At 40.1% G+C, this 25,685-nt stretch overlaps 1 protein-coding gene across 2 annotated transcripts in view; it reads right to left on the bottom strand.

The window, feature by feature from the left end:
* LOC133621514 (SLIT-ROBO Rho GTPase-activating protein 1-like) overlaps positions 1 to 25,043 on the bottom strand; it is a 123,885-nt gene extending 98,842 nt beyond the window's left edge. For both annotated transcript variants that reach the window (XM_061983572.1, XM_061983573.1), the window contains exon 1: positions 24,866 to 25,043. In XM_061983572.1, the coding sequence (XP_061839556.1) occupies positions 24,866 to 24,932 (67 nt within the window). In that variant the 5' untranslated portion in view covers positions 24,933 to 25,043. The remainder of the gene's footprint in view (positions 1 to 24,865) is intronic.
* Between the last annotated feature and the right edge of the window lie 642 nt (positions 25,044 to 25,685).

The raw sequence follows: 25,685 nt of genomic DNA, 5'->3' as shown, positions 1-25,685 counted from the left end.
TGAAGTGGGTTGAAAAATGTAGAAGGAGTAGTCGACAGAAAAAAGGGTGGAAAAAGGGTTTGAAAAAAACGGAATTCTGGGAATTCCTGGAATTTTTGGAACTTGAAAAAATGATAGTTTGAATGTGCAGGATGAGTGGAATATGTTGAAGGTCGAACGGTTTGAATCGGATAAAAAATGTGGGAGTTGGAGAACTTTGAAAAATGTCCCAATGGGAATTTCATAGAAAAACGGGAATTTCGGGAAAAGGCTAAATATTTTGAATGTTGTGAATGAGTCGAAATGGTTGGTGTTGAAATGTTCTTAATCGGTCAAGAAATGTTGAAGCAGTGACATTTTTAATTGAGAAATTGTATTAAGGAATTACAGGAATTTCGGGAAAATCGGGAATTTCTTCAGTTCAAAAAACCAACTTCGTTTTTTGTGTCCTGATTAAGAGGAATGATTTGACGGTGGAACGAATGAAGTGGGTTGAAAAATGTAGAAGGAGTAGTCGACAGAAAAAAAGGGTGAAAAACGGGAATTCCTGGAATTTTTTTAACTTGGAAAACTGATCATTTGAATGTGCAGGATGAGTGGAATATGTTGAAGGTCGAAAGGATTGAATCGGTTGAAAAATGTGGAAATGGTGGAAGTTTGAAAAATGGCCAAAATGTGGAAGGTAGAGCGCGCCAAAATTTGGAGGCTAAGAAGTTGAACTAGACTAGATGAGGCAATTCTTGAAGGAATTGCGTGTGAATGCTCCAATGCTGAAGTTGAACTTCAAAATGACTAATTGTTGAAGTAGAGCACACAATTCCTGAACAGGCTGAATATTTTGAAGTTGGAACGGTTTGAATCGGATAAAAAATGTGGGAGTTGGAGAACTTTGAAAAATGTCCCAATGGGAATTTCATCGAAAAACGGGAATTTCGGGAAAAGACTAAATATTTTGAACGTTAAGAATGAGTCGAAATGGTTGGTGTTGAAATGTTCTTAATCGGTCAAGAAATGTTGAAGCAATGACATTTTTAATTGAAAAATGGTATTAAGGAATTCCAGGAATTTAGGGAAAATTTGGAATTTCTTCAGTTCAAAAAAACAACTTCGTTTTTTGTCCTGATTAGGAGGAATGATTTGACGGTGGAACCGTTGAAGTGGGTTGAAAAATGTAGAAGGAGTAGTCGACAGGAAAAAAAAGGGTGAAAAACGGGAATTCCTGGAATTTTTTTAACTTGGAAAACTGATCATTTGATTGTGCAGGGGGAGTGGAATATGTTGAAGGTCGAAAGGTTTGAATCGGTTGAAAAATGTGAAAATGGTGGAAGTTTAAAAAATGGCCAAAATGTGGAAGGTAGAGCGCGCCAAAATTTGGAGGAGAAGAAGTTGAACTAGACTAGATGAGGCAATTCCTGGAGGAATTGCGTGTGAATGCTCCAATGCTGAAGTTGAACTTCAAAATGACTAATTGTTGAAGTAGAGCACACAATTCCTGAACAGGCTGAATATTTTGAAGTTGGAACGGTTTGAATCGGATACAAAATGTGGGAGTTGGGGAACTTTGAAAAATGTCCCAATAGGAATTTCATAGAAAAACGGGAATTTCGGGAAAAGGCTAAATATTTTGAATGTTGTGAATGAGTCGAAATGGTTGGTGTTGAAATGTTCTTAATCTGTCAAGAATTGTTGAAGCAATGACATTTTTAATTGAAAAATGGTATTAAGGAATTCCAGGAATTTAGGGAAAATCGGGAATTTCTCCAGTTCAAAAAAACAACTTTGTTTTTTTGTCCTGATTAAGAGGAATGATTTGACGGTGGAACGAATGAAGTGGGTTGAAAAATGTGGAAGGAGTAGTCGACAGAAAAAAAGGGTGAAAAACGGGAATTCTGGGAATTCCTGGAATTTTTTTAACTTGGAAAACTGATCATTTGAATGTGCAGGATGAGTGGAATATGTTGAAGGTCGAAAGGTTTGAATCGGTTGAAAAATGTGAAAATGGTGGAAGTTTGAAAAATGGCCAAAATGTGGAAGGTAGAGCGCGCCAAAATTTGGAGGAAAAGAAGTTGAACTAGACTAGATGAGGCAATTCCTGAAGGAATTGCGTGTGAATGCTCCAATGCTGAAGTTGAACTTCAAAATGACTAATTGTTGAAGTAGAGCACACAATTCCTGAACAGGCTGAATATTTTGAAGTTGGAACGGTTTGAATCGGATAAAAAATGTGGGAGTTGAGGAACTTTGAAAAATGTCCCAATGGGAATTTCATAGAAAAACGGGAATTTCGGGAAAAGGCTAAATATTTTGAATGTTGTGAATGAGTCCAAATGGTTGGTGTTGAAATGTTCTTAATCGGTCAAGAAATGTTGAAGCAGTGACATTTTTAATTGAAAAATTGTATTAAGGAATTCCAGGAATTTAGGGAAAATCGGGAATTTCTCCAGTTCAAAAAACCAACTTCGTTTTTTTGTCCTGATTAAGAGGAATGATTTGACGGTGGAACGAATGAAGTGGGTTGAAAAATGTGGAAGGAGTAGTCGACAGAAAAAAGGGTGAAAAAAGGGTTTGACAAAACGGAAATTCTGGGAATTCCTGGAATTTTTTGGAAAAAATGATAGTTTGAATGTGCAGGATGAGTGGAATATGTTGAAGGTCGAATGGTTTGAATCGGTTGAAAAATGTGGAAATGGTGGAAGTTTGAAAAATGGCCAAAATGTGGAAGGTAGAGCGCCAAAATTTGGAGAAGAATAAGAAGTTGAACTAGACTAGATGAGGCAATTCCTGGAGGAATTGCGTGTGAATGCTCCAATGCTGAAGTTGAACTTCAAAATGACTAATTGTTGAAGTAGAGCACACAATTCCTGAACAGGCTGAATATTTTGAAGTTGGAACGGTTTGAATCGGATAAAAAATGTGGGAGTTGAGGAACTTTGAAAAATGTCCCAATGGGAATTTCATAGAAAAACGGGAATTTCGGGAAAAAGCTAAATATTTTGAACGTTAAGAATGAGTCGAAATGGTTGGTGTTGAAATGTTCTTAATCGGTCAAGAAATGTTGAAGCAGTGACATTTTTAATTGAGAAATTGTATTAGGGAATTCCAGGAATTTCGAGAAAATCTGGAATTTCTTCAGTTCAAAAAAACAACTTCGTTTTTTGTCCTGATTAAGAGGAATGATTTGACGGTGGAACGGTTGAAGTGGGTTGAAAAATGTAGAAGGAGTAGCCGACAGGAAAAAAAGGGTGAAAAACGGGAATTCCTGGAATTTTTTTAACTTGGAAAACTGATCATTTGAATGTGCAGGGGGAGTGGAATATGTTGAAGGTCGAAAGGTTTGAATCGGTTGAAATATGTGAAAATGGTGGAAGTTTGAAAAATGGCCAAAATGTGGAAGGTAGAACGCGCCAAAATGTGGAGGAGAAGAAGTTGAACTAGACTAGATGAGGCAATTCCTGGAGGAATTGCGTGTGAATGCTCCAATGCTGAAGTTGAACTTCAAAATGACTAATTGTTGAAGTAGAGCACACAATTCCTGAACAGGCTGAATATTTTGAAGTTGGAACGGTTTGAATCGGATAAAAAAATGTGGGAGTTGGGGAACTTTGAAAAATGTCCCAATGGGAATTTCATAGAAAAACGGGAATTTCGGGAAAAGGCTAAATATTTTATATGTTGTGAATGAGTCGAAATGGTTGGTGTTGAAATGTTCTTAATCGGTCAAGAAATGTTGAAGCAGTGACATTTTTAATTGAAAAATGGTATTAAGGAATTCCAGGAATTTCGGGAAAATCTGGAATTTCTTCAGTTCAAAAAAACAACTTTGTTTTTTTGTCCTGATTAAGAGGAATGATTTGACGGTGGAACGGTTGAAGTGGGTTGAAAAATGTAGAAGGAGTAGTCAACAGAAAAAAGGGTGAAAAACGGGAATTCCTGGAATTTTTTTAACTTGGAAAACTGATCATTTGAATGTGCAGGGGGAGTGGAATATGTTGAAGGTCGAAAAGTTTGAATCGGTTGAAAACTGTGGAAATGGTGGAAGTTTGAAAAATGGCCAAAATGTGGAAGGTAGAGCGCCAAAATTTGGAGAAGAATAAGAAGTTGAACTAGACTAGATGAGGCAATTCCTGGAGGAATTGCGTGTGAATGCTCCAATGCTGAAGTTGAACTTCAAAATGACTAATTGTTGAAGTAGAGCACACAATTCCTGAACAGGCTGAATATTTTGAAGTTGGAACGGTTTGAATCGGACAAAAAATGTGGGAGTTGGGGAACTTTGAAAAATGTCCCAATGGGACTTTCATCGAAAAACGGGAATTTCGGGAAAAGGCTAAATATTTTATATGTTGTGAATGAGTCGAAATGGTTGGTGTTGAAATGTTCTTAATCGGTCAAGAAATGTTGAAGCAGTGACATTTTTAATTGAGAAATTGTATTACGGAATTCCAGGAATTTCGGGAAAATCAGGAATTTCTTCAGTTAAAAAGAAACAACTTTGTTTTTTGTCCTGATTAGGAGGAATGATTTGACGGTGCAACGGTTGAAGTGGGTTGAAAAATGTAGAAGGAGTAGTCGACAGAAAAAAAGGGTGAAAAACGGGAATTCCTGGAATTTTTTTAACTTGGAAAACTGATCATTTGAATGTGCAGGGGGAGTGGAATATGTTGGAGGTCGAAAGGTTTGAATCGGTTGAAAAATGTGGAAATGGTAGAAGTTTGAAAAATGGCCAAAATGTGGAAGGTAGAGCGCCAAAATTTGGAGAAGAATAAGAAGTTGAACTAGACTAGATGAGGCAATTCCTGGAGGAATTGCGTGTGAATGCTCCAATGCTGAAGTTGAACTTCAAAATGACTAATTGTTGAAGTAGAGCACACAATTCCTGAACAGGCTGAATATTTTGAAGTTGGAACGGTTTGAATCGGATAAAAAATGTGGGAGTTGGGGAACTTTGAAAAATGTCCCAATGGGAATTTCATCGAAAAACGGGAATTTCGGGAAAAGGCTAAATATTTTGAATGTTGTGAATGAGTCGAAATGGTTGGTGTTGAAATGTTCTTAATCGGTCAAGAAATGTTGAAGCAATGACATTTTTAATTGAAAAATGGTATTAAGGGATTCCAGGAATTTAGGGAAAATCGGGAATTTCTCCAGTTCAAAAAAACAACTTTGTTTTTTTGTCCTGATTAAGAGGAATGATTTGACGGTGGAACGAATGAAGTGGGTTGAAAAATGTGGAAGGAGTAGTCGACAGAAAAAAAGGATGAAAAACGGGAATTCCTGGAATTTTTTTAACTTGGAAAACTGATCATTTGAATGTGCAGGATGAGTGGAATATGTTGAAGGTCGAAAGGTTTGAATCGGTTGAAAACTGTGGAAATGGTGGAAGTTTGAAAAATGGCCAAAATGTGTAAGGTAGAGCGCGCCAAAATTTGGAGGAGAATAAGAAGTTGAACTAGACTAGATGAGGCAATTCCTGGAGGAATTGCGTGTGAATGCTCCAATGCTGAAGTTGAACTTCAAAATGACTAATTGTTGAAGTAGAGCACACAATTCCTGAACAGGCTGAATATTTTGAAGTTGGAACGGTTTGAATCGGATAAAAAATGTGGGAGTTGGGGAACTTTGAAAAATGTCCCAATGGGAATTTCATAGAAAAACGGGAATTTCGGGAAAAGGCTAAATATTTTAAATGTTGTGAATGAGTCGAAATGGTTGGTGTTGAAATGTTCTTAATCGGTCAAGAAATGTTGAAGCAGTGACATTTTTAATTGAAAAAATGGTATTAAGGAATTCCAGAAATTTAGGGAAAATCGGGAATTTCTCCAGTTCAAAAAAACAACTTCGTTTTTTGTCCCGATTAAGAGGAATGATTTGACGGTGGAACGGTTGAAGTGGGTTGAAAAATGTGGAAGGAGTAGTCGACAGAAAAAAAGGTGAAAAAAGGGTTTGACAAAACGGGAATTTTGGGAATTCCCGGAATTTTTTGGAACTTGAAAAAATGATAGTTTGAATGTGCAGGATGAGTGGAATATGTTGAAGGTCGAATGGTTTGAATCGGTTGGAAACTGTGGAAATGGTGGAAGTTTGAAAAATGGCCAAAATGTGGAAGGTAGAGCGCGCCAAAATGTGGAGGCTAAGAAGTTGAACTAGACTAGATGAGGCAATTCCTAGAGGAATTGCGTGTGAATGCTCCAATGCTGAAGTTGAACTTCAAAATGACTAATTGTTGAAGTAGAGCACACAATTCCTGAACAGGCTGAATATTTTGAAGTTGGAACGGTTTGAATCGGATAAAAAATGTGGGAGTTGGGGAACTTTGAAAAATGTCCCAATGGGAATTTCATAGAAAAACGGGAATTTCGGGAAAAGGATAAATATTTTGAACGTTAAGAATGAGTCGAAATGGTTGGTGTTGAAATGTTCTTAATCGGTCAAGAAATGTTGAAGCAGTGACATTTTTAATTGAGAAATTGTATTAGGGAATTCCAGGGATTTCGAGAAAATCTGGAATTTCTTCAGTTCAAAAAAACAACTTTGTTTTTTTGTCCTGATTAAGAGGAATGATTTGACGGTGGAACGGTTGAAGTGGGTTGAAAAATGTGGAAGGAGTAGTCGACAGAAAAAAAGGGTGAAAAACGGGAATTCCTGGAATTTTTTTAACTTGGAAAACTGATCATTTGAATGTGCAGGGGGAGTGGAATATGTTGAAGGTCGAAAGGTTTGAATCGGTTGAAAACTGTGGAAATGGTGGAAGTTTGAAAAATGGCCAAAATAAGGAAGGTAGAGCACGCCAAAATGTGGAGGAGAAGAAGTTGAACTAGACTAGATGAGGCAATTCCTGGAGGAATTGCGTGTGAATGCTCCAAAATTCCAGGAATTTCGGGAAAATCTGGAATTTCTTCAGTTAAAAAGAAACAACTTCGTTTTTTGTCCTGATTAGGAGGAATGATTTGACGGTGCAACGGTTGAAGTGGGTTGAAAAATGTAGGAGTAGTCGACAGGAAAAAAAGGGTGAAAAACGGGAATTCCTGGAATTTTTTTAACTTGGAAAACTGATCATTTGAATGTGCAGGGGGAGTGGAATATGTTGAAGGTCGAAAGGTTTGAATCGGTTGAAAACTGTGGAAATGGTGGAAGTTTGAAAAATGGCCAAAATGTGGAAGGTAGAGCACGCCAAAATGTGGAGGAGAAGAAGTTGAACTAGACTAGATGAGGCAATTCTTGGAGGAATTGCGTGTGAATGCTCCAAAATTCCAGGAATTTCGGGAAAATCTGGAATTTCTTCAGTTAAAAAGAAACAACTTCGTTTTTTGTCCTGATTAGGAGGAATGATTTGACGGTGCAACGGTTGAAGTGGGTTGAAAAATGTAGGAGTAGTCGACAGGAAAAAAAGGGTGAAAAACGGGAATTCCTGGAATTTTTTTAACTTGGAAAACTGATCATTTGAATGTGCAGGGGGAGTGGAATATGTTGAAGGTCGAAAGGTTTGAATCGGTTGAAAACTGTGGAAATGGTGGAAGTTTGAAAAATGGCCAAAATGTGGAAGGTAGAGCACGCCAAAATGTGGAGGAGAAGAAGTTGAACTAGACTAGATGAGGCAATTCTTGGAGGAATTGCGTGTGAATGCTCCAAAATTCCAGGAATTTCGGGAAAATCTGGAATTTCTTCAGTTAAAAAGAAACAACTTCGTTTTTTGTCCTGATTAGGAGGAATGATTTGACGGTGCAACGGTTGAAGTGGGTTGAAAAATGTAGGAGTAGTCGACAGGAAAAAAAGGGTGAAAAACGGGAATTCCTTGAATTTTTTTAACTTGGAAAACTGATCATTTGAATGTGCAGGGGGAGTGGAATATGTTGAAGGTCGAAAGGTTTGAATCGGTTGAAAAATGTGGAAATGGTGGAAGTTTGAAAAATGGCCAAAATGTGGAAGGTAGAGCTCGCCAAAATGTGGAGGCTAAGAAGTTGAACTAGACTAGATGAGGCAATTCCTGGAGGAATTGCGTGTGAATGCTCCAATGCTGAAGTTGAACTTCAAAATGACTAATTGTTGAAGTAGAGCACACAATTCCTGAACAGGCTGAATATTTTGAAGTTGGAACGGTTTGAATCGGATAAAAAATGTGGGAGTTGGGGAACTTTGAAAAATGTCCCAATGGGAATTTCATAGAAAAACGGGAATTTCGGGAAAAGGCTAAATATTTTGAATGTTGTGAATGAGTCGAAATGGTTGGTGTTGAAATGTTCTTAATCGGTCAAGAAATGTTGAAGCAGTGACATTTTTAATTGAAAAATGGTATTAAGGACTTCCAGGAATTTAGGGAAAATCGGGAATTTCTCCAGTTCAAAAAAACAACTTCGTTTTTTTGTCCTGATTAAGAGGAATGATTTGACGGTGGAACGAATGAAGTGGGTTGAAAAATGTGGAAGGAGTAGTCGACAGAAAAAAAGGGTGAAAAAAGGGTTTGACAAAACGGGAATTCTGGGAATTCCTGGAATTTTTGGGAAAAAATGATAGTTTGAATGTGCAGGATGAGTGGAATATGTTGAAGGTCGAAAGGTTTGAATCGGTTGAAAACTGTGGAAATGGTAGAAGTTTGAAAAAAGGCCAAAATGTGGAAGGTAGAGCGCGCCAAAATTTGGAGGAAAAGAAGTTGAACTAGACTAGATGAGGCAATTCCTGGAGGAATTGCGTGTGAATGCTCCAATGCTGAAGTTGAACTTCAAAATGACTAATTGTTGAAGTAGAGCACACAATTCCTGAAAGGCTGAATATTTTGAAGTTGGAACGGTTTGAATCGGATACAAAATGTGGGAGTTGGGGAACTTTGAAAAATGTCCCAATGGGAATTTCATAGAAAAACAGGAATTTCGGGAAAAGGCTAAATATTTTGAATGTTGTGAATGAGTCGAAATGGTTGGTGTTGAAATGTTCTTAATCGGTCAAGAAATGTTGAAGCAGTGACATTTTTAATTGAAAAAATGGTATTAAGGAATTCCAGGAATTTAGGGAAAATCGGGAATGTCTCCAGTTCAAAAAAAACACCTTCGTTTTTTTGTCCTGATTAAGAGGAATGATTTGACGGTGGAACGAATGAAGTGGGTTGAATAATGTGGAAGGAGTAGTCGACAGAAAAAAAGGGTGAAAAACGGGAATTCCTGGAATTTTTTTAACTTGGAAAACTGATCATTTGAATGTGCAGGATGAGTGGAATATGTTGAAGGTCGAATGGTTTGAATCGGTTGAAAACTGTGGAAATGGTGGAAGTTTGAAAAATGGCCAAAATGTGGAAGGTAGAGCGCGCCAAAATTTGGAGGAGAAGAAGTTGAACTAGACTAGATGAGGCAATTCCCGAAGGAATTGCGTGTGAATGCTCCAATGCTGAAGTTGAACTTCAAAATGACTAATTGTTGAAGTAGAGCACACAATTCCTGAACAGGCTGAATATTTTGAAGTTGGAACGGTTTGAATCGGATACAAAATGTGGGAGTTGGGGAACTTTGAAAAATGTCCCAATGGGAATTTCATAGAAAAACGGGAATTTCGGGAAAAGGCTAAATATTTTAAATGTTGTGAATGAGTCGAAATGGTTGGTGTTGAAATGTTCTTAATCGGTCAAGAAATGTTGAAGCAGTGACATTTTTAATTGAGAAATTGTATTACGGAATTCTAGGAATTTCGGGAAAATCTGGAATTTCTTCAGTTAAAAAGAAACAACTTCGTTTTTTGTCCTGATTAAGAGGAATGATTTGACGGTGGAACGGTTGAAGTGGGTTGAAAAATGTGGAAGGAGTAGTCGACAGGAAAAAAAGGGTGAAAAACGGGAATTCCTGGAATTTTTTTAACTTGGAAAACTGATCATTTGAATGTGCAGGGGGAGTGGAATATGTTGAAGGTCGAAAGGTTTGAATCGGTTGAAAAATGTGAAAATGGTGGAAGTTTGAAAAATGGCCGAAATGTGGAAGGTAGAGCGCGCCAAAATTTGGAGGAGAAGAAGTTGAACTAGACTAGATGAGGCAATTCCTGGAGGAATTGCGTGTGAATGCTCCAATGCTGAAGTTGAACTTCAAAATGACTAATTGTTGAAGTAGAGCACACAATTCCTGAACAGGCTGAATATTTTGAAGTTGGAACGGTTTGAATCGGATAAAAAATGTGGGAGTTGGGGAACTTTGAAAAATGTCCCAATGGGAATTTCATAGAAAAACGGGAATTTCGGGAAAAGGCTAAATATTTTAAATGTTGTGAATGAGTCGAAATGGTTGGTGTTGAAATGTTCTTAATCGGTCAAGAAATGTTGAAGCAGTGACATTTTTAATTGAAAAAATGGTATTAAGGAATTCCAGAAATTTAGGGAAAATCGGGAATTTCTCCAGTTCAAAAAAACAACTTCGTTTTTTGTCCCGATTAAGAGGAATGATTTGACGGTGGAACGGTTGAAGTGGGTTGAAAAATGTGGAAGGAGTAGTCGACAGAAAAAAAGGTGAAAAAAGGGTTTGACAAAACGGGAATTTTGGGAATTCCCGGAATTTTTTGGAACTTGAAAAAATGATAGTTTGAATGTGCAGGATGAGTGGAATATGTTGAAGGTCGAATGGTTTGAATCGGTTGGAAACTGTGGAAATGGTGGAAGTTTGAAAAATGGCCAAAATGTGGAAGGTAGAGCGCGCCAAAATGTGGAGGCTAAGAAGTTGAACTAGACTAGATGAGGCAATTCCTAGAGGAATTGCGTGTGAATGCTCCAATGCTGAAGTTGAACTTCAAAATGACTAATTGTTGAAGTAGAGCACACAATTCCTGAACAGGCTGAATATTTTGAAGTTGGAACGGTTTGAATCGGATAAAAAATGTGGGAGTTGGGGAACTTTGAAAAATGTCCCAATGGGAATTTCATAGAAAAACGGGAATTTCGGGAAAAGGCTAAATATTTTAAATGTTGTGAATGAGTCGAAATGGTTGGTGTTGAAATGTTCTTAATCGGTCAAGAAATGTTGAAGCAGTGACATTTTTAATTGAAAAAATGGTATTAAGGAATTCCAGAAATTTAGGGAAAATCGGGAATTTCTCCAGTTCAAAAAAACAACTTCGTTTTTTGTCCCGATTAAGAGGAATGATTTGACGGTGGAACGGTTGAAGTGGGTTGAAAAATGTGGAAGGAGTAGTCGACAGAAAAAAAGGTGAAAAAAGGGTTTGACAAAACGGGAATTTTGGGAATTCCCGGAATTTTTTGGAACTTGAAAAAATGATAGTTTGAATGTGCAGGATGAGTGGAATATGTTGAAGGTCGAATGGTTTGAATCGGTTGGAAACTGTGGAAATGGTGGAAGTTTGAAAAATGGCCAAAATGTGGAAGGTAGAGCGCGCCAAAATGTGGAGGCTAAGAAGTTGAACTAGACTAGATGAGGCAATTCCTAGAGGAATTGCGTGTGAATGCTCCAATGCTGAAGTTGAACTTCAAAATGACTAATTGTTGAAGTAGAGCACACAATTCCTGAACAGGCTGAATATTTTGAAGTTGGAACGGTTTGAATCGGATAAAAAATGTGGGAGTTGGGGAACTTTGAAAAATGTCCCAATGGGAATTTCATCGAAAAACGGGAATTTCGGGAAAAGGCTAAATATTTTGAATGTTGTGAATGAGTGGAAATGGTTGGTGTTGAAATGTTCTTAATCGGTCAAGAAATGTTGAAGCAGTGACATTTTTAATTGAAAAATGGTATTAAGGAATTCCAGGAATTTAGGGAAAATCGGGAATTTCTCCAGTTCAAAAAAACAACTTCGTTTTTTTGTCCTGATTAAGAGGAATGATTTGACGGTGGAATGAATGAAGTGGGTTGAAAAATGTAGAAGGAGTAGTCGACAGAAAAAAAGGGTGAAAAACGGGAATTCCTGGAATTTTTTTTAACTTGGAAAACTGATCATTTGAATGTGCAGGGGGAGTGGAATATGTTGAAGGTCGAAAGGTTTGAATCGGTTGAAAAATGTGGAAATGGTGGAAGTTTGAAAAATGGCCAAAATGTGGAAGGTAGAGCGTCAAAATTTGGAGAAGAATAAGAAGTTGAACTAGACTAGATGAGGCAATTCCTGGAGGAATTGCGTGTGAATGCTCCAATGCTGAAGTTGAACTTCAAAATGACTAATTGTTGAAGTAGAGCACACAATTCCTGAACAGGCTGAATATTTTGAAGTTGGAACGGTTTGAATCGGATAAAAAATGTGGGAGTTGGGGAACTTTGAAAAATGTCCCAATGGGAATTTCATAGAAAAACGGGAATTTCGGGAAAAGGCTAAATATCTTGAACGTTAAGAATGAGTCGAAATGGTTGGTGTTGAAATGTTCTTAATCGATCAAGAAATGTTGAAGCAGTGACATTTTTAATTGAGAAATTGTATTAAGGAATTCCAGGAATTTAGGGAAAATCGGGAATTTCTCCAGTTCAAAAAAACAACTTCGTTTTTTTGTCCTGATTAAGAGGAATGATTTGACGGTGGAACGAATGAAGTGGGTTGAAAAATGTGGAAGGAGTAGTCGACAGAAAAAAAGGGTGAAAAACGGGAATTCCTGGAATTTTTTTAACTTGGAAAACTGATCATTTGAATGTGCAGGGGGAGTGGAATATGTTGAAGGTCGAAAGGTTTGAATCGGTTGAAAAATGTGAAAATGGTGGAAGTTTGAAAAATGGCCAAAATGTGGAATGTAGAGCGCGCCAAAATTTGGAGGAGAAGAAGTTGAACTAGACTAGATGAGGCAATTCCTGGAGGAATTGCGTGTGAATGCTCCAATGCTGAAGTTGAACTTCAAAATGACTAATTGTTGAAGTAGAGCACACAATTCCTGAACAGGCTGAATATTTTGAAGTTGGAACGGTTTGAATCGGATAAAAAATGTGGGAGTTGGGGAACTTTCAAAAATGTCCCAATGGGAATTTCATCGAAAAACGGGAATTTCGGGAAAAGGCTAAATATTTTTGAATGTTGTGAATGAGTCGAAATGGTTGGTGTTGAAATTGTCTTAATCGGTCAAGAAATGTTGAAGCAGTGACATTTTTTATTGAAAAATGGTATTAAGGAATTCCAGGAATTTAGGGAAAATCGGGAATTTCTCCAGTTCAAAAAAACAATTTCGTTTTTTTGTCCTGATTAAGAGGAATGATTTGACGGTGGAACGAATGAAGTGGGTTGAAAAATGTGGAAGGAGTAGTCGACAGAAAAAAGGTGAAAAAAGGGTTTGACAAAACGGGAATTCTGGGAATTCCTGGAATTTTTTTGAACTTGAAAAAATGATAGTTTGAATGTGCAGGATGAGTGGAATATGTTGAAGGTCGAATGGTTTGAATCGGTTGAAAAATGTGGAAATGGTGGAAGTTTGAAAAATGGCCAAAATGTGGAAGGTAGAGCGCACCAAAATGTGGAGGGGAAGAAGTTGAACTAGACTAGATGAGGCAATTCCTGGAGGAATTGCGTGTGAATGCTCCAATGCTGAAGTTGAACTTCAAAATGACTAATTGTTGAAGTAGAGCACACAATTCCTGAACAGGCTGAATATTTTGAAGTTGGAACGGTTTGAATCGGATAAAAAATGTGGGAGTTGGGGAACTTTGAAAAATGTCCCAATGGGAATTTCATAGAAAAACGGGAATTTCGGGAAAAGGCTAAATATTTTGAATGTTGTGAATGAGTCGAAATGGTTGGTGTTGAAATGTTCTTAATCGGTCAAGAAATGTTGAAGCAGTGACATTTTTAATTGAGAAATTGTATTAGGGAATTCCAGGAATTTCAAGAAAATCTGGAATTTCTTCAGTTCAAAAAAACAACTTTGTTTTTTGTCCTGATTAAGAGGAATGATTTGACGGTGGAACGGTTGAAGTGGGTTGAAAAATGTAGAAGGAGTAGTCGACAGGAAAAAAAGGGTGAAAAACGGGAATTCCTGGAATTTTTTTAACTTGGAAAACTGATCATTTGAATGTGCAGGGGGAGTGGAATATGTTGAAGGTCGAATGGTTTGAATCGGTTGAAAAATGTGAAAATGGTTGAAGTTTGAAAAATGGCCAAAATGTGGAAGGTAGAACGCGCCAAAATGTGGAGGCTAAGAAGTTGAACTAGACTAGATGAGGCAATTCCTGGAGGAATTGTGTGTGAATGCTCCAATGCTGAAGTTGAACTTCAAAATGACTAATTGTTGAAGTAGAGCACACAATTCCTGAACAGGCTGAATATTTTGAAGTTGGAACGGTTTGAATCGGATAAAAAATGTGGGAGTTGGGGAACTTTGAAAAATGTCCCAATGGGAATTTCATAGAAAAACGGGAATTTCGGGAAAAGGCTAAATATTTTGAATGTTGTGAATGAGTCGAAATGGTTGGTGTTGAAATGTTCTTAATCGGTCAAGAAATGTTGAAGCAGTGACATTTTTAATTGAGAAATTGTATTAGGGAATTCCAGGAATTTCAAGAAAATCTGGAATTTCTTCAGTTCAAAAAAACAACTTTGTTTTTTGTCCTGATTAAGAGGAATGATTTGACGGTGGAACGGTTGAAGTGGGTTGAAAAATGTAGAAGGAGTAGTCGACAGGAAAAAAAGGGTGAAAAACGGGAATTCCTGGAATTTTTTTAACTTGGAAAACTGATCATTTGAATGTGCAGGGGGAGTGGAATATGTTGAAGGTCGAATGGTTTGAATCGGTTGAAAAATGTGAAAATGGTTGAAGTTTGAAAAATGGCCAAAATGTGGAAGGTAGAGCGCCAAAATTTGTAGGAAAAGAAGTTGAACTAGACTAGATGAGGCAATTCCTGGAGGAATTGCGTGTGAATGCTCCAATGCTGAAGTTGAACTTCAAAATGACTAATTGTTGAAGTAGAGCACACAATTCCTGAACAGGCGGAATATTTTGAAGTTGGAACGGTTTGAATCGGATAAAAAATGTGGGAGTTGGGGAACTTTGAAAAATGTCCCAATGGGACTTTCATCGAAAAACGGGAATTTCGGGAAAAGGCTAAATATTTTGAATGTTGTGAATGAGTCGAAATGGTTGGTGTTGAAATGTTCTTAATCGGTCAAGAAATGTTGAAGCAGTGACATTTTTAATTGAGAAATTGTATTAAGGAATTCCAGAAATGTCGGGAAAATCTGGAATTTCTTCAGTTCAAAAAACCAACTTCGTTTTTTTGTCCTGATTAAGAGGAATGATTTGACGGTGGAACGAATGAAGTGGGTTGAAAAATTTAGAAGGAGTAGTCAACAGAAAAAAAGGTGAAAAAAGGGTTTGACAAAACGGGAATTCTGGGAATTCCCGGAATTTTTTGGAACTTGAAAAAATGATAGTTTGAATGTGCAGGATGAGTGGAATATGTTGAAGGTCGAAAGGTTTGAATCGGTTGAAAAATGTGGAAATGGTGGAAGTTTGAAAAATGGCCAAAATGTGGAAGGTAGAGCGCCAAAATTTGGAGAAGAATAAGAAGTTGAACTAGACTAGATGAGGCAATTCCTGGAGGAATTGCGTGTGAATGCTCCAATGCTGAAGTTGAACTTCAAAATGACTAATTGTTGAAGTAGAGCACACAATTCCTGAACAGGCTGAATATTTTGAAGTTGGAACGGTTTGAATCGGATAAAAAAATGTGGGAGTTGGGGAACTTTGAAAAATGTACCAATGGGAATTTCATAGAAAAACGGGAATTTCGGGAAAAGGCTAAATATTTTGAATGTTGTGAATGAGTCGAAATGGTTGGTGTTGAAATGTTCTTAATCGGTCAAGAAACGTTGAAGCAATGACATTTTTAATTGAGAAATTGTATTAAGGAATTCCAGGAATTTCCGGAAAATCGGGAATTTCTCCAGTTCAAAAAAACAACTTCGTTTTTTTGTCCTGATTAAGAGGAATGATTTGACGGTGGAACGAATGAAGTGGGTTGAAAAATGTGGAAGGAGTAGTCGACAGAAAAAAAGGGTGAAAATCGGGAATTCCTGGAATTTTTTTAACTTGGAAAACTGATCATTTGAATGTGCAGGGGGAGTGGAATATGTTGAAGATCGAAAGGTTTGAATCAGTTGAAAACTGTGGAAATGGTGGAAGTTTGAAAAATGGCCAAAATGTGGAAGGTAGAGCGCGCCAAAATTTGGAGGAAAAGAAGTTGAACTAGACTAGATGAGGCAATTCCTGGAGGAATTGCGTGTGAATGCTCCAATGCTGAAGTTGAACTTCAAAATGACTAATTGTTGAAGTAGAGCACACAATTCCTGAACAGGCTGAATATTTTGAAGTTGGAACGGTTCGAATCGGATAAAAAATGTGGGAGTTGAGGAACTTTGAAAAATGTCCCAATGGGAATTTCATAGAAAAACGGGAATTTCGGGAAAAGGCTAAATATTTTGAATGTTGTGAATGAGTCGAAATGGTTGGTGTTGAAATGTTCTTAATCGGTCAAGAAATGTTGAAGCAGTGACATTTTTATATGAGAAATTGTATTAAGGAATTCCAGGAATTTAGGGAAAATCGGGAATTTCTCCAGTTCAAAAAAACAACTTCGTTTTTTTGTCCTGATTAAGAGGAATGATTTGACGGTGGAACGGTTGAAGTGGGTTGAAAAATGTGGAAGGAGTAGTCGACAGAAAAAAAGTGTGAAAAACGGGAATTCCTGGAATTTTTTTAACTTGGAAAACTGATCATTTGAATGTGCAGGATGAGTGGAATATGTTGAAGGTCGAAAGGTTTGAATCGGTTGAAAAATGTGGAAATGGTGGAAGTTTGAAAAATGGCCAAAATGTGGAAGGTAGAACGCGCCAAAATGTGGAGGCTAAGAAGTTGAACTGGACTAGATGAGGCAATTCCTGGAGGAATTGCGTGTGAATGCTCCAATGCTGAAGTTGAACTTCAAAATGACTAATTGTTGAAGTAGAGCACACAATTCCTGAACAGGCTGAATATTTTGAAGTTGGAACGGTTTGAATCGGATAAAAAATGTGGGAGTTGGAGAACTTTGAAAAATGTCCCAATGGGAATTTCATCGAAAAACGGGAATTTCGGGAAAAGGCTAAATATTTTAAATGTTGTGAATGAGTCGAAATGGTTGGTGTTGAAATGTTCTTAATCGGTCAAGAAATGTTGAAGCAGTGACATTTTTAATTGAGAAATTGTATTAGGGAATTCCAGGAATTTCGAGAAAATCTGGAATTTCTTCAGTTCAAAAAAACAACTTCGTTTTTTGTCCTGATTAAGAGGAATGATTTGACGGTGGAACGGTTGAAGTGGGTTGAAAAATGTAGAAGGAGTAGTCGACAGAAAAAAAGGGTGAAAAACGGGAATTCCTGGAATTTTTTTAACTTGGAAAACTGATCATTTGAATGTGCAGGGGGAGTGGAATATGTTGAAGGTCGAAAGGTTTGAATCGGTTGAAAACTGTGGAAATGGTGGAAGTTTGAAAAATGGCCAAAATGTGGAAGGTAGAGCGCCAAAATTCGGAGAAGAATAAGAAGTTGAACTAGACTAGATGAGGCAATTCCTGAAGGAATTGCGTGTGAATGCTCCAATGCTGAAGTTGAACTTCAAAATGACTAATTGTTGAAGTAGAGCACACAATTCCTGAACAGGCTGAATATTTTGAAGTTGGAACGGTTTGAATCGGATACAAAATGTGTCAGTTGAGGAACTTTGAAAAATGTCCCAATGGGAATTTCATAGAAAAACGGGAATTTCGGGAAAAGGCTAAATATTTTGAATGTTGTGAATGAATCGAAATGGTTGGTGTTGAAATGTTCTTAATCGGTCAAGAAATGTTGAAGCAGTGACATTTTTAATTGAGAAATTGTATTACGGAATTCCAGGAATTTCGGGAAAATCTGGAATTTCTCCAGTTCAAAAAAAACAACTTCGCTTTTTTGTCCTGATTAAGAGGAATGATTTGACGGTGGAACGGTTGAAGTGGGTTGAAAAATGTAGAAGGAGTAGTCGACAGAAAAAAAGGGTGAAAAACGGGAATTCCTGGAATTTTTTTAACTTGGAAAACTGATCATTTGAATGTGCAGGATGAGTGGAATATGTTGAAGGTCGAAAGGTTTGAATCGGTTGAAAAATGTGAAAATGGTGGAAGTTTGAAAAATGGCCAATATGTGGAAGGTAGAGCGCGCCAAAATTTAGAGGCTAAAAAGTTGAACTAGACTAGATGAGGCAATTCCTTGAGGAATTGCGTGTGAATGCTCCAATGCTGAAGTTGAACTTCAAAATGACTAATTGTTGAAGTAGAGCACACAATTCCTGAACAGGCTGAATATTTTGAAGTTGGAACGGTTTGAATCGGATAAAAAATGTGGGAGTTGGGGAACTTTGAAAAATGTCCCAATGGGAATTTCATAGAAAAACGGGAATTTCGGGAAAAGGTTAAATATTTTGAATGTTGTGAATGAGTCGAAATGGTTGGTGTTGAAATGTTCTTAATCGGTCAAGAAATGTTGAAGCAGTGACATTTTTAATTGAGAAATGGAATTAAGGAATTCCAGGAATTTAGGGAAAATCGGGAATTTCTCCAGTTCAAAAAAACAACTTCGTTTTTTTGTCCTGATTAAGAGGAATGATTTGACGGTGGAACGAATGAAGTGGGTTGAAAAATGTGGAAGGAGTAGTCGACAGAAAAAAAGGGTGAAAAACGGGAATTCCTGGAATATTTTTAACTTGAAAAAATGATCGTTTGAATGTGCAGGGGGAGTGGAATATGTTGAAGGTCGAAAGGTTTGAATCGGTTGAAAACTGTGGAAATGGTGGAACTTTGAAAAATGTCCCAATGGGAATTTCATAGAAAAACGGGAATTTCGGAAAAAGGCTAAATATTTTAAATGTTGTGAATGAGTCGAAATGGTTGGTGATTAATTTTTTTTAATCGGTCAAGAAATGTTGAAGCAGTAACATTTTAAATTGAGAAATGGTATTAAGGAATTCCTGGAATGTCGGGAAAATCTGGAATTTCTTCAGTTCAAAAAACCAACTTAGTTTTTTTGTCCTGATTAAGAGGAATGATTTGACGGTGGAACGAATGAAGTGGGTTGAAAAATGTAGGAGTAGTCGACAGAAAAAAGGGTGAAAAAAGGGTTTGACAAAACGGAAATTCTGGGAATTGCTGGAATTTTTTTAACTTGAAAAACGATCATTTGAATGTGCAGGATGAGTGGAATATGTTGAAGGTCGAATGGTTTGAATCGGTTGAAAAATGTGGAAATGGTGGAAGTTTGAAAAATGGCCAAAATGTGGAAGGTAGAGCGCGCCAAAAAGCAGTGACATTTTTAATTGAAAAATGGTATTAAGGAATTCCAGGAATTTAGGGAAAATCGGGAATTTCTCCAGTTCAAAAAAAAACAACTTCGTTTTTTTGTCCTGATTAAGAGGAATGATTTGACGGTGGAACGAATGAAGTGGGTTGAAAAATGTGGAAGGAGTAGTCGACAGAAAATAAGGGTGTAAAACAGGAATTCCTGGAATTTTTTTGAACTTGTAAAATTGATCGTTTGAATGTGCAGGATGAGTGGAATATGTTGAAGGTGGAACGGTTCGAATCGGTTGATTTTCATTCTCCAGTCAAGTCAGTAGACGAAATCGCAATTTGCATTCAAAAAACGAATCGGTTTTTGGAAGAGCCGCTCAAAAGACTCGACTCGTTCACGAACGTCACGTCTCTAGAAGACGCTGTCAGGGTCCGAAAATGAAAAAACGCTAACGTTGGATGTTTGGAACCGCCCACTTTTTTTTTACCTGGGGAAGTTGTAGGCTGGGCGAGGGAGGGGGGGGGGGGATTCATCCGTTACCACGGCAACCGGGTCCAAGGACACGAGGACGCAATACTGCTGGATCATCAACACCAACCGCTATGCCATTAGTCCCACCATGTGACCGTCCCGACGCCAGGTGGCGTGATGGCGTCTGAACAGTGCTCATGGCGAGGGTACAAGGGGGCAAAGGTCATGAGGAAGTAAGGCTGCAGCTAACGATTATTTTTCTATCGATTAATCTATAGATTATTTTTTCGATTAATCGGTTAATCTATAGATTATTTTTTTCGATTAATCTATAGATTATTTTTCCTTTTACAGATTTTTTTTTAAATTTAAAATTAAGATGAAAAAAATAAATGTAGGCCAGTTTTTTCAAAAGGCATGGCTTTTATTTACCAAAAAAAAAAAAAGTATGGCCACTCAGTCAACATTGACAACAACATGACAAAATATTCTGTAACAATGTAAACATTTAAAACTTTTAACATTTAACAAAATTAAAAGTAGCTTATTTGCTTTTTAATGTGCAAATATAAAAGTAAACATCCAGTGCAAATCTTAATATTCTGCAATAGTATAAGCATTTCAAAAGTAAAAGTATTGCTTATTTTGCTTTATAATGTGCAAAAATAAAGATAAACATCCAATACAAAAAAAGTGCAAAACGAAAATAATCTGTAACAATGTAAACATTTCAACAAAAGTAAAAGTATTGCTTATTTGCTAAAATGTGCAAAAATAAAAATAAACATCCAATACAAAAAAGTGCAAAACAAAATATTCTGTAACAGTGTAAACATTTCAACAAAAGTAAAAGTATTGCTTATTTTGCTTAATAACACAACAATGATAGTATGATTAAAGTGAAAGTTAATTGTTGGTTTGTACATAGTATATGTAACCGTTAATGTTGTAAAAGGTATTTGCACAACTAATTAACGTTAGCGTTAAAGAGGAGCACGTCTTTGTAAACACTGAACAGGCACGCCAAACGCTCCTCTCAGAGCGAAACGGTGCTTTAGTTTATGAATTTACAACGCAGATACAAATGACACATTCATGTTTTTGTGTAATGATGACAACGTATACGCACGCGGACGATTGACTAGTTGATGGTGATGGCAAGAACGCTGTCGGTTTTCTTTTCAAATGTTCCTTCATAGCCGTTGTGCTGCTATGATAGGCCATTTCCGCTCGACACAGTGTGCATACAACAACATTATTAGGCCGTTTATTGAAATACTCCCACACTTTTGATGACTTTTGGCGTGCTTTTTTTCCCCTCGCTCGCACCGTCTGCTTTGCGATCCGCCATGACAGTAGTGTGACGTAAATATGCGACGCATCGACGCACAAAAATGGCGTCGACGTATTTACGTAACCGATGACGTCGACTACGTCGACGCGTCGTTTCAGCCTTATGAGGAAGACTTCGGAATCAGGGCTAAACACGGCGTCAGCTTCGGCATCGTTAAGACTCGGGATACGGAATGAGACACGTTAACGCCACAGATGGTCAGTGTGGCGAGCCCGTCCCACCGCGTTGACGCACACGCCATCATGCGTCTTTGTGTCTCATTCCGTATCCTGAGTCTTAACGATGCCGAAGCTGACGCCGTGTTTAGCCCTGATTCTGAAGCCGCTCGCTCGCCGGCCCCGCCTCTCCACAGCGTTAAAGAGGAGCGCGTCTTTGTAAACACTGCACGCCAAACGCACCTCTCAGAGCGAAATGGTGCTTTAGTTTATGAATTTACAACGCAGATACAAATGACACATTCATGTTTTTGTGTAATGATGACAACGTATACTCACGCGGACGATTGACTAGTTGATGGTGATGGCAAGAACGCTGTCGGGTGTTTTCTTTTCAAATGTTCCTTCATAGCCGTTGTGCTGCTATGATAGGCCATTTCCGCTCGACACAGTGTGCATACAACAACATTATTAGGCCGTTTATTGAAATACTCCCACACTTTTGATGACTTTTGGCGTGCTTTTTTCCCCCTCACTCGCACCGTCTGCTTTGCGATCCGCCAAGACAGTAGTGTGACGTAAATATGCGACGCATCGACGCACAAAAATGGCGTCGACGTATTTACGTAACCGATGACGTCGACTACGTTGACGCGTCGTTTCAGCCTTATGAGGAAGACTTCGGAATCAGGGCTAAACACGGCGTCAGCTTCGGCATCGTTAAGACTCGGGATACGGAATGAGACACGTTAACGCCACAGATGGTCAGTGTGGCGAGCCCGTGCCACCGCGTTGACGCACACGCCATCATGCGTCTTTGTGTCTCATTCCGTATCCCGAGTCTTAACGATGCCGAAGCTGACGCTGTGTTTAGCCCTGATTCCGAAGCCGCTCGCTCGCCGGCCCCGCCTCTCCACAGCGTTAAAGAGGAGTGCGTCTTTGTAAACACTGCACGCCAAACGCGCCTCTCAGAGCGAAACGGTGCTTTAGTTTATGAATTTACAACGCAGATACAAATGACACATTCATGTTTTTGTGTAATGATGACAACGTATACTCACGCGGACGATTGACTAGTTGATGGTGATGGCAAGAACGCTGTCGGTTTTCTTTTCAAATGTTCGTTCATAGCCGTTGTGCTGCTATGATAGGCCATTTCCGCTCGACACAGTGTGCATACAACAACATTATTAGGCCGTTTATTGAAATACTCCCACACTTTTGATGACTTTTGGCGTGCTTTTTTCCCCCTCGCTCGCACCGTCTGCTTTGCGATCCGCCATGACAGTAGTGTGACGTAAATATGCCACGCATCGACGCACAAAAATGGCGTCGACGTATTTACGTAACCGATGACGTCGACTACGTCGACGCGTCGTTTCAGCCTTATGAGGAAGACTTCGGAATCAGGGCTAAACACGGCGTCAGCTTCGGCATCGTTAAGACTCGGGATACGGAATGAGACACGTTAACGCCACAGATGGTCAGTGTGGCGAGCCCGTGCCACCGCGTTGACGCACACGCCATCATGCGTCTTTGTGTCTCATTCCGTATCCCGAGTCTTAACGATGCCGAAGCTGACGCCGTGTTTAGCCCTGATTCCGAAGCCGCTCGCTCGCCGGCCCCGCCTCTCCACAGCGTTAAAGAGGAGCGCGTCTTTGTAAACACTGCACGCCAAACGCGCCTCTCAGAGCGAAACGGTGCTTTAGTTTATGAATTTACAACGCAGATACAAATGACACATTCATGTTTTTGTGTAATGATGACAACGTATACTCACGCGGACGATTGACTAGTTGATGGTGATGGCAAGAACGCTGTCGGGGGTTTTCTTTTCAAATGTTAGTTCATAGCCGTTGTGCTGCTATGATAGGCCATTTCCGCTCGACACATTGTGCATACAACAACATTATTAGTCCGTTTACTGAAATACTCCGACACTTTTGATGACTTTTGGCGTGCTTTTTTCCCCTCGCTCGCACCGTCTGCTTTGCGATCCGCCATGACAGTAGTGTGACGTAAATATGCGACGCATCGACGCACAAAAATGGCGTCGACGTATTTACGTAACCGACTACGTCGTCGCGTCGTTTCAGCCTTATGAGGAAGACTTCGGAATCAGGGCTAAACACGGCGTCAGCTTCGGCATCGTTAAGACTCGGGATACGGAATGAGACACAAAGACGCATGATGGCGTGTGCGTCAACGCGGTGGCACGGGCTCGCCACACTGACCATCTGTGGCGTTAACGTTAACGCCACAGATGGTCAGTGTGGCGTCTTTGTGTCTCATTCCGTATCCCGAGTCTTAACGATGCCGAAGCTGACGCCGTGTTTAGCCCTGATTCCGAAGCCGCTCGCTCGCCGGCCCCGCCTCTCCACAGCGTTAAAGAGGAGTGCGTCTTTGTAAACACTGCACGCCAAACGCGCCTCTCAGAGCGAAACGGTGCTTTAGTTTATGAATTTACAACGCAGATACAAATGACACATTCATGTTTTTGTGTAATGATGACAACGTATACTCACGCGGACCATTGACTAGTTGATGGTGATGGCAAGAACGCTGTCGGGTGTTTTCTTTTCAAATGTTCGTTCATAGCCGTTGTGCTGCTATGATAGGCCATTTCCGCTCGACACAGTGTGCATACAACAACATTATTAGGCCGTTTATTGAAATACTCCCACACTTCTGATGACTTTTGGCGTGCTTTTTTCCCCCTCGCTCGCACCGTCTGCTTTGCGATCCGCCATGACAGTAGTGTGACGTAAATATGCGACGCATCGACGCACAAAAATGGCGTCGACGTATTTACGTAACCGACTACGTCGACGCGTCGTTTCAGCCTTATGAGGAAGACTTCGGAATCAGGGCTAAACACGGCGTCAGCTTCGGCATCGTTAAGACTCGGGATACGGAATGAGACACAAAGACGCATGATGGCGTGTGCGTCAACGCGGTGGCACGGGCTCGCCACACTGACCATCTGTGGCGTTAACGTCCCCCCCCCCCCCACCCCCACCCCACCGCCACCACGGATGAGGGACGGCGCGGCGGCTGTCCCCTAAAGGTGTCAAAGATGTCCGCTCCATCTCTCGTCCACCTTCTCAGGAGCGACCCTCACCTCTGCCTGGCCCCGCCCCCCTCTCGCCCCTGCCGCGTGTACATTACGCGCCAATCAGCAGCCAGAAGAGGGAGGCAGACTTGAGAGGCACATAGTTACAAGAGCTTTACGTTGGATGGGGAGGGGAGGGGAGGGGAGGGGGCATCCCCACCCAGTGTGGCACGCGCACACGCGCGCACACGCACACGCGCGTCGATGCATCGTGCTCGTGGAGGCGCGTGCGAGTTGTGAAGATGAAGACGCAAACATAGCTGCGAGTGATGAGGATGAAGATGAAGATGATGATGATGGTGGCGTGGGTGGAGCCGCGTCGCGAGCCTGGGGGGGGGGGGGGGGCGGGGGGGGGGATTTAAAAGTGTCAAATGTGGAAAAATGTTGCTTTTATTTTGAGTGACAGGTCACATGAATGCAGGGGAGTGGTAACCGTGGAGCGCCACATGACCCTGACACACACACACACACACACACACACACACGCGCACACACACCTCCACCCTCCTGCAGCATTCAGGTGTGCGTGTGCGTGCGCGCGCGCCGCCTTACCTTTGACTTGGCTCTCGTAGTCGGCGAGGATCTCTTTGTCCTTCTTGTTCTTGTTGGAGTTGGACATCTCGCCTCGGATCACGTGACCGGTCTTTTAAAAAAGGTTCCGGGCTGCTTCCTCGCCCTCCAGCATGCTCGCTACTTTTCCGACACTCTGCCGCAGCGGACCCTCGCCGTGGTCGCCCCCCCCCGCCCCCCGACCCACCCCCTTTCGCGCGCGCGCGCCTCCGCGCTAGCTGACGAGGAGGAGGGAATGGGAGGGGAGTGTGACGTCACGACCGGCACCAAAATGAGCAAAAAAATCTTGTGAACGCGCACACGCACCTGTGCACGCGCAGGCAGGCACGCGACCTCTGACGTTGCCGTCGTCACCTTCAGGGCCCCGAGCGGGAGGGAGGGGCGCGTCCACGCTTGACTGACAGCTTCGGTGACCAATCGGTGCGCCCTAACCAATCTGGCGCCCTAGGCAAGATTTTAGGTGGCGCCCCCCCACATCGGCAGTGAAGTGTATATACTAGAGATGCGCGGTTTGCGGACACAACCGCGGAGTCCGCGGATTATCCGCGGATCGGGCGGATGAAATTAAAAACAATAAGATTTTATCCGCTCGCGGGTCGGGTCGGGCGGATTAATTAGATATTTTTTTTATTTTTTTATTTTTTTTGCGGGTGGCAGTTAAACCAATTGGTAAATATATATACATAGTTAAATGTTGTTACCCACATACGAAAAACGAGCAGGCACCTGCTGCATATGCCACAACAGAAGAAAAAAAAAGAAAAGAGATGGACACTTTTACGGAGCGGAGAAGGGACGCCTC

Source organism: Nerophis lumbriciformis, linkage group LG25 (genome assembly GCF_033978685.3).
Source record: "Nerophis lumbriciformis linkage group LG25, RoL_Nlum_v2.1, whole genome shotgun sequence".
In the NCBI taxonomy this organism is placed as follows: Eukaryota; Metazoa; Chordata; class Actinopteri; order Syngnathiformes; family Syngnathidae; genus Nerophis; species Nerophis lumbriciformis.
Note: the sequence above shows the minus strand (reverse complement) of the source record. Positions and strands in the feature narration are given on the sequence as shown.